General features: G+C 37.6%; 1 protein-coding gene across 1 annotated transcript; it reads right to left on the bottom strand.

Moving 5' to 3' along the window:
* Positions 1–481: 481 nt before the first annotated feature.
* On the bottom strand, positions 482–7,935 carry LOC124384968 (cAMP-responsive element modulator-like). Its single transcript, XM_046847997.1, has 3 exons — positions 7,657–7,935; positions 3,289–3,445; positions 482–2,711 (listed from the first exon to the last, which is right to left on the bottom strand). The coding sequence occupies exons 1-3, from the start codon at positions 7,685–7,687 to the stop codon at positions 2,567–2,569; spliced, it is 333 nt and encodes a 110-aa protein (XP_046703953.1). The 5' UTR covers positions 7,688–7,935; the 3' UTR covers positions 482–2,566.
* Between the last annotated feature and the right edge of the window lie 251 nt (positions 7,936–8,186).

Genomic DNA, 8,186 nt, shown 5'->3' with positions numbered 1-8,186 from the left:
GTCTTTATACTGTAAGTACAATTTGACTGTATTATTTGTGTCCCCCACTCAAGAATTGCTCATGAGAAATTTTATATTAATTGTCCCCCCTACTGTTTGCGCCCAAAATTTACGCCCATGTAAATATACTTGGGAAAAGTCCGGCTAAAAACGCGAAAAACACAATTTTGTATCCGAAGAGGCCGCTGCGTGCTGCTGTATACATTTTGGAACCAAAAACACATCCAAAGATGAACCCACAGCGTCAATCCTAACCTCATACTATTGTATATTTGGGGTTTCTTATCCACATGTACATGTTGGTTTCTTCCAAAATATAAATTAGAATGGCAATGATAAATTGATGTATTCTGAACTCAGTGATAGAATGGCATCTCAATCAATAATCTTTAAGGTATCAAAACTGTACATCTCTCTCTCTCACACACACACACACACACACACACACACTAAAAAGACTTTCAACCAAATCAGAAAAAGATAAGTGTCAAAAATATATTTATTCTGGATTGAAATTTACTACATAAACCCAACATCACTTCAATATTTAGTTGGCTGATGACATTCAGTTCGAATACATCTGTTAGATAGTTACAGTCAAATATACACATTCTGTATCATATAGTCAAACTGAAATATTAATAATAGATAATACAGTTCTTTTGTTAAAACTCAGAAAATCAGAACATTTGCTGGTGTATTTCTTTTATCACAAAGATATAAAAACTAAAACAAGAAAATGAAAAAAAAGGAAAAGAAAAAGTATAAACAAGCAATTAGGCAGTAACTGTTAAGACAGAACTTGACATCTCAGCACAAATTCCCTTTAATTTCCTTTAAGATATTTATAATTTCTTTGAGTTCTTTGTTCTGCATATTCAGCATGGAGACTTGGTCTTCTATGCATTTAACATACTAATTTTTTCTGTGTCGACTTTCTTTAGACGCATACCTGCAAAAAGCAACAAAAAAAGTGACAAAGGCAAAATACCACATTCACTAGTTCAATGCAGCAAATCAGCTCTGTAAGACAACCACCTTACACACACACACACACACACACACACACACACACACACACACACACACACAATTTTCTTAAGCGGTCTTTACAATCTTCAAGATATAAAACTATAGAAGCAATGCATCTGTGCCTGTTTTTCTTGAGTTGTGAGCAGTGACTAAAGAGAAAGTGCTTTTGCTCAGATCCATTCAGTAATCCGTAAAAAAAAAACAAAAAAAAACAAAAAAAAAAAAAGGCTCCAATGTGTGATTTCGAACATTTTTTTCTAATTTAGATTTGCAAAAGTACACATCTTTCAAGGCCTTAAATTCTTCAATGGGTGTCCTGTTTTGATTTTCGAGGACGATTCTCAAGACATTTGACATACTATTTCTTCTTCCATTGGCATTCCATAGGACAGTCTGGCCCTTGCTGTTCTTACGGGCGTCTTGTCCCCTGCTCTGAAGGCGGACTTTAATTGCACATGCACCTTTATGGTCATCCATGGCTTCTGGTTGGAACGTGTGGTGATGGACTTGGAGATGGTCATGTCATCAATGGACTTGTTGATGTAGCTGGTCAATAGTCGTGTGCTCCTCCAAGTTGATTGAGTCGCTGTTGGTTGCCGCTTCCCTAAACATGTTTCAGTCATTGCAATGAAAACAATCCAGAAGAGCAGAGGTGGCTCCAGCTGGCCAGGTTTTCACCTGTTTCAGAATTGGTGTAGAGCACCTCAGGAGCGGTCTGTATACTGGAAATAGCATGACAGATGTGGTCTGAGTAGCCGAGGTGGGGGCGGGGCTCCGAACAGTACGCACCGGGGATGTTTGTGTAAATATTCAATATTCCGTATACTTCAATATTCAGTAGGCTCATAACATTGAGTCCTAATACGTGTTAGATAGTTACATTCAAACATACACAAACAGCTTCTTTATTATATAGTCAAACTGAAATATTGATAAATCAATAGATGATACATTTCTTTTGTTAAAACTCAGGAAAGCATTTATTTGCTGGTATTTTTCTTTTATCACAAAGATATAAAAACTAAAGCAGAAGATTAAAATGCAGAATAATGAATATTAAAAATAAAAGAAATCTATAAATAAGCAATTAGGCAGTAACTGTTAAGACAGAACTTGACATCTCAGCACAAATTCCCTTTATTTTCCTTTAAAATATTCATAATTTCCTTGAGTTTTTTGTTCTGCAGCTTCAGCATGGAGACTTGGGCTTCTATGCATTTTACATACTCCATTTTTCTGCGTCAACTTTTTTTAGCCGCATACCTGCAAAAAGCACAAGTGACAAAGGCAAAATACCACATTCACTGGTTCAGTGCAGCAAATCAGCTTTGTGAAGCAACCACCTCACACACACACACAATTTTCTGAAGCGGTCATCACAATCTTCAAGATATAAAACCACATAAGCAATGCATCTGTTCCTGTTTTTCTTGAGTTGCGAGCAGTGACTAAAGAGAAAGTGCTTTTGCTCAGATCCATTCAGTAATCCGTAAAGAGAAAAGTCTCCAATGTGTGATTTCGAACAGTTTCTTTCTTAATCCGTTTTGCGACAATACAAGTCTTTTAAGGCCTTGAGTTCTTCGATGAGTGTCTTGTTTTGATTTTCGAGCACGGCAACACGATTCTCAAGACATTTGACATACTCTTTCTTCTTCCGGCGGCATTCCCGTGCAGCTTCCCTGGAAGCGATAACAAAGACCCTCTAATGAGCATAATCACATCCAACTTGATGTCAAGAGCCACTTCAATCACTTTCCCAAAGAGGCAGTAAAGAGGCATTGTTTTTTTTGTTTTTTTATGGTGTTTTTTAAGAGCAACTTCTAGGCACCTCAGACAATTTATAACAATTGTTGTAATATATTTTTTTAAGTAAAATTAACCCCAGCCTCTCACAGGAATTTAACAGGTTTTAACAGGAGGGTAATTTAACAGGATTAGCCAATTATGTGGAAGCAGCAGAATGTATAATGTAGATTCAGATGAAGACCTTCTGTTAATGCACACATCAAACATCAACTGTTAGTAATTTTGACAGTGGTTCGGACGTTGGTCTCTAGCAAGCTGGTTGGAGGTCAGGAAGTTGACTCTGAAGGCTGAATTTAGCTTTGTGTGATCTTTTGCTTTAATTGTTCATCTGTCTCAATATGAGTAAGCGAAGCCTTCTTGGCAGGTTCAAAACAGTTTTTTTATAACATATTTGATTTTAAGAACTACTGGTATTTGGACCTGGTGCTAAGTCTAGAACTTGAGTGTTACCTGTTCTTCATCAGGCGAATCTCCCTCTTCCGTGAGGCATCCTCACAAAGTTGCTGAGAGTTGTGCAGTGGGGCTGGTGAGCTCGCCATCACTACACCCTGCTGCAGGCTGGTGTTGGTAGAAAAGATCTGATATGCCGACACGTCTCCAGTAGCAGCTAAAGTAACCCACACACAAACAAATGAAACTACAGTCAGGAGCATGTTCTATATATAATTTTTTTAATAATAATTTCAACATGAATATATATTTAATGCAAAAATGAATCTGTCACGAAGTTTATTAAACCCTGCCTTGTTAATAACAGTGAAGATTTATTTTTTTATATTAATGGACTAAGAAAACTGTACAAAACAGAAGTAAAAAAAGTACTCCCTGATCGTTATAAGGAACCTGTATTTTACAGTATATTTAAAGTGTTAATTATTGTTATTAAATCTTCTTCTTCTTCTTCTTCTTCTTCTTTCGGCTGCTCCCATTAGGGGTCGCCACAGCGGATCATCCGTCTCCATACCACCCTGTCCTCTACATCTGCCTCTTTTACACCAACTACCTGCATGTCTTCCCTCACCACATCCATGAACCTCTTTCTTGGCCTCCCTCTTTTCCTCCTACCTGGTGGCTCCATCCTCAGCATTCTTCTACCAATATAATTTATGTCACTCCTCTGCACATGTCCAAACCATCTCAATCTCGCCTCCCTCACCTTTTCACCAAAACATCCTACATGCGCTGTCCCTCGAATAAACTCATTTCTAATCTTATCCATCCTCGTCACTCCCAACGAAAACCTCAACATCTTCAGCTCTGCTACCTCCAGCTCCACCTCCTGTCTTTTACTCAATGCCACTGTCTCTAATCCATACAACATCGCAGGTCTCACCACAGTCCTATAAACTTTCCCTTTCATTTTTGCAGATACCCTACTATCACAAATCACTCCTGTCACTCTTCTCCACCCACTCCACCCTGCCTGCACTCTTTTCTTCACTTCTCTAACACACTCTCCATTACTTTGCACTGTTGACCCCAGGTACCTGAATTCCTCCACCTTCTGAAGCTCTTCTCCCTGCAACCGCACCACTCCACTGCCCTCCCTCTCATTCACACACATGTATTCTGTCTTACTCCTACTGAGTTTCATTCCCCTTCTCTCCAGCGCATATCTCCACCTCTCCAGGCTCTTCTCAACCTGCTCCCTACTCTCACAACAAATCACAATATCATCTGCAAACATCATAGTCCAGGGAGACTCCTGTCTGACCTCGTCCGTCAACCTGTCCATCACCACTGCAAACAGAAAAGGGCTCAGGGCCGATCCTTGATGCAGTCTAACCTTCACCCTAAACCAGTCTGTCGTACCTACTGCACACTTCACTGCTGTCACACTGTCTTCATACATGTCCTGCACCACCCTCACATACTTCTCTGACACACCTGACTTCCTCATACAATACCACAACTCCTAAATAATTAAATTTAGTTAATATCTGTCTTGACACATACAGTCATTAATAAAGTACTACTTTTTAAGCAGAAACAAACCAAAAAACATGCCAATTCATAAACAATGTCTTAGCATTTGAAAGGTGAACAGAGTCCAGAGAGGACATACTTTACTAGGAGCTCTTTGATCTTGTGCTTAACCATAAATGTATTGTAACCAGTGCATCTATTGTACACATGTCTACTTAAGTCTTTCAGAATGACACAGGGGCCTCTCTAGAGAGATTTCCCAGTTTGATTACAGGGGAAATCCCCCTCCTGATTATGTATCTTGGAGGTGTATGGAAAACTTTTTAAATGACAATGGCTATAGTGTATATTTGGGATTAGAATGTGGGGTTGGTGTAGACTGTACACTAGATACTGCTAATAAGTAACAACTTTGCTTTTTGTGTACAGAGATCAATAGGATTATTTAAGCTACAGAAATGACTCAACAGATTTTCTTTGCATTACTGTTACATAGTGATATCTGTGTTATCAGCAATAAAAACAACAGGGGGCAAACAGATAGCAATTCTAAGTTTGTCAACATTACATTAAGCCAAGTAAATAAATTTAGCAACAACACAAAAGCAAGCAATGTTAAATGATTCTCTACATGTTTTGACTGTAATCTTTCTAATAGTTATATGAGTGGCATAAGTATTTGTCAACGGACTTCAACTTTGCTCATTTGGGTCCCTTTTATTCCAGCATAGACCTTCTCTGCTCTCTGTTTTATAATAAACACAGAAGAAATTAAGTTTTTTGCCAGAAGACAAAATGACTCTGCTTTTAATTCTCTTTTAACATCCTCTGCTTTGATACTTAAATATCCATAATTTTTCCATGGTGCACAGACCACTTTAGCGATTGTAAACTAAAAAAAATTTAATAAAAAAAAAAAAAAAAAGTATTATATATTATTATTATTATTATATATATATTATTATATATTATTATTATATATTATATTTATAATATATATTATATATTATAGCATCAGTCATTAGAGCTATAACATGAACATATTAATATTATAATATCATTGCACTAATTCTGATATGTTAGTGTTTACAGTAACAGCTCATACACAGGACTTGTGTAGTGAACCTCTAACTACTAAATGTTTTTTCAATGAACGGTTGTTGTTTAATAACAAAATAACTGTTGATGTCATGAAGCTAATACTGTAAAACTTTTAGAGAGCATGCCTATTTTACTTCTAATGCTCCACTGCAAAGATTAAGTTTTTCAGACCAAAACTAATACCAACTTTCAGACCAAAAAAACTCTGCCTTTCTATCACATTCTATCAGTGTGTGATCACAACACTGGTGTGTTTTGTCTCTGTCAGTGAGAAACGTCAGAGGAAGACGTCAAAGTGACGTTACTCACTCAGAGGCCCACATTTTTTTTATCAATTCAGATTACCCACAGTGGAATAGGTTTAGGTTTATTACATGCTGGGCATTCTAGTTTATTGTAGTTCAGTTATTTATCTGCGAAAACAGGAAAACAGTAGGAAATACAATCCCAGGCAACAGTTTGCTATATACCATTACAAACAAAATGTAACATTTCAGTTTTATGCTGGAATTGTCCCATAAGTTTACATGCAACAACTTTCAGAGTAAACGCTCACTTCACATGTGAGAATGATGTGATAGAAAAGTAAGAGAACCAGCCAGGACACAGACTGGCCTGTGTTCAGATTTGTTAACAAGCTGTGAAAGTCACACTGTTCAGCAGAATAGCACTAAAATGTGGTCAACTTCCTGTTATAACTATGACTAGCTCCAAAAGCCAAAGCTGTCCTTTAGCACCAGATATGCAAACGACAGTTAAAGCACTCGTGTTTAGAGTGGAAAACAAATCATTCAAGGTTGCTTTTACCTTTTCTTGATTTTTCTCAGAGTTATTTCCCTGAGGCTCTTTTCTTTTCTCTGTGGACATCTCTGTCTCGCAGAGACAGCAACGGTTTATTACTTAACAGATGATTAATTTTGTAATGTCTTGCTCTTGCAAAAGGAACTGTCGGTAATCACAGCGTGACTCTGTACTGACGTCAATGTACACCTTATTTGCTGTTCAGCATTTACATTTCCCTGCTGGCGTCCAGTTCCAGGAAGCACGATGACGTCAGTGAGTGGGTTGAGCATTCAAGCGTTGCAGGGAGTGGGGGGAAGGAAGGGGGGATGAGAGACTCAGAGGGAGAGTAAGAGAGAGAGAGAGCGAGCGAGAGAAAGAGAGAGAATGTTTGTATTTGTGTTTGTGTGAGAAGAGAGAGAGAGAGAGAGAGAGAGAGAGAGTAAGCGAAAAGAATGTGTGTGTGTGTGTGTGTGTGTGTGTGTGTGTGTGTGTGTGTGTGTGTGTGTGTGTGTGTGAGAGAGAGAGAGAGAGAGAGAGAGAGAGAGAGAGAGAGCGCGAGAACAGGAAGGGTTGATAAAGGCAAAAGTGGAAAAGAAAAAAGGATGGCTACACACAGAACCGAACAGGCAAGGAAGCACTTTCTGTAATGTAACTTATTGCGGAGGTTTAGAACATTAGAACTTTGTATCTGATACTAATATATAGGAAGAAATATGGCATCTAAATGTCTCAAAACAAGTTAAAAAGATGCTTCACTTTTAAATAGTCCTCGTAGCAAAGCTGGACATTTTAAATGTTAGACAAGACACAAGTCTTGGTGAGTTACTTTGTGATATATCTTCATTCGAATAACATTGAAAAGCAGCTTATTCATCTAAAAACTGTAAGCAGCCTAACATATTGTGTTGTTTGTTGTTACACCACGCTATACCATTAAATATTATGTACAATAATTTAGGCACTACATCATATAATTTACAACATTAAGAAAAATCTTTAAAAACATACCCGATTCCGTCTCCTCTCTAATTATAGCCATGTGTTTCTCCGTCTGTCTTCAGACTGCACTGACTATGTGTGCAATTACAATTAAAGCTATTGACATCACTATGACATCACCAGCCTCCTGATGTCAGCAGCTCAGTTTCCTCCTCCCCCCAGTCGTCATTTCTTCCTCCTTCATCAAGCCAAAAGCATTTATGTTGTTATTCTTAGCTTCAAAGCCATATTGTAACATGCAGCAGCAAGGGTTTCACTGACTTTTAAGAGCTTGTAGATGAACATAACACAGCTAATGTGCTTTTGATTTAACTAAATAAAAGGTAAGTGTGTACCATGGGAATGTTTTTTTTTCTTGTCTGTCTTTACAGTGTATGGTATTTTGACACCCGGCCCCTGCCATAAATGCTCATTTATTCACTGGTTGTAGTAGCCAATGCTAAATACTATTAACCATGTCCATTTATATCAAATTATATTATTTACTTAATTAATTACAAACACATAGCAAAATATTAAATGCTGTCCATATTAAGTTC

The sequence above is a fragment of the Silurus meridionalis genome, chromosome 4 (genome assembly GCF_014805685.1).
Source record: "Silurus meridionalis isolate SWU-2019-XX chromosome 4, ASM1480568v1, whole genome shotgun sequence".
NCBI classification, from domain to species: domain Eukaryota; kingdom Metazoa; phylum Chordata; class Actinopteri; order Siluriformes; family Siluridae; genus Silurus; species Silurus meridionalis.
Note: the sequence above shows the minus strand (reverse complement) of the source record. Positions and strands in the feature narration are given on the sequence as shown.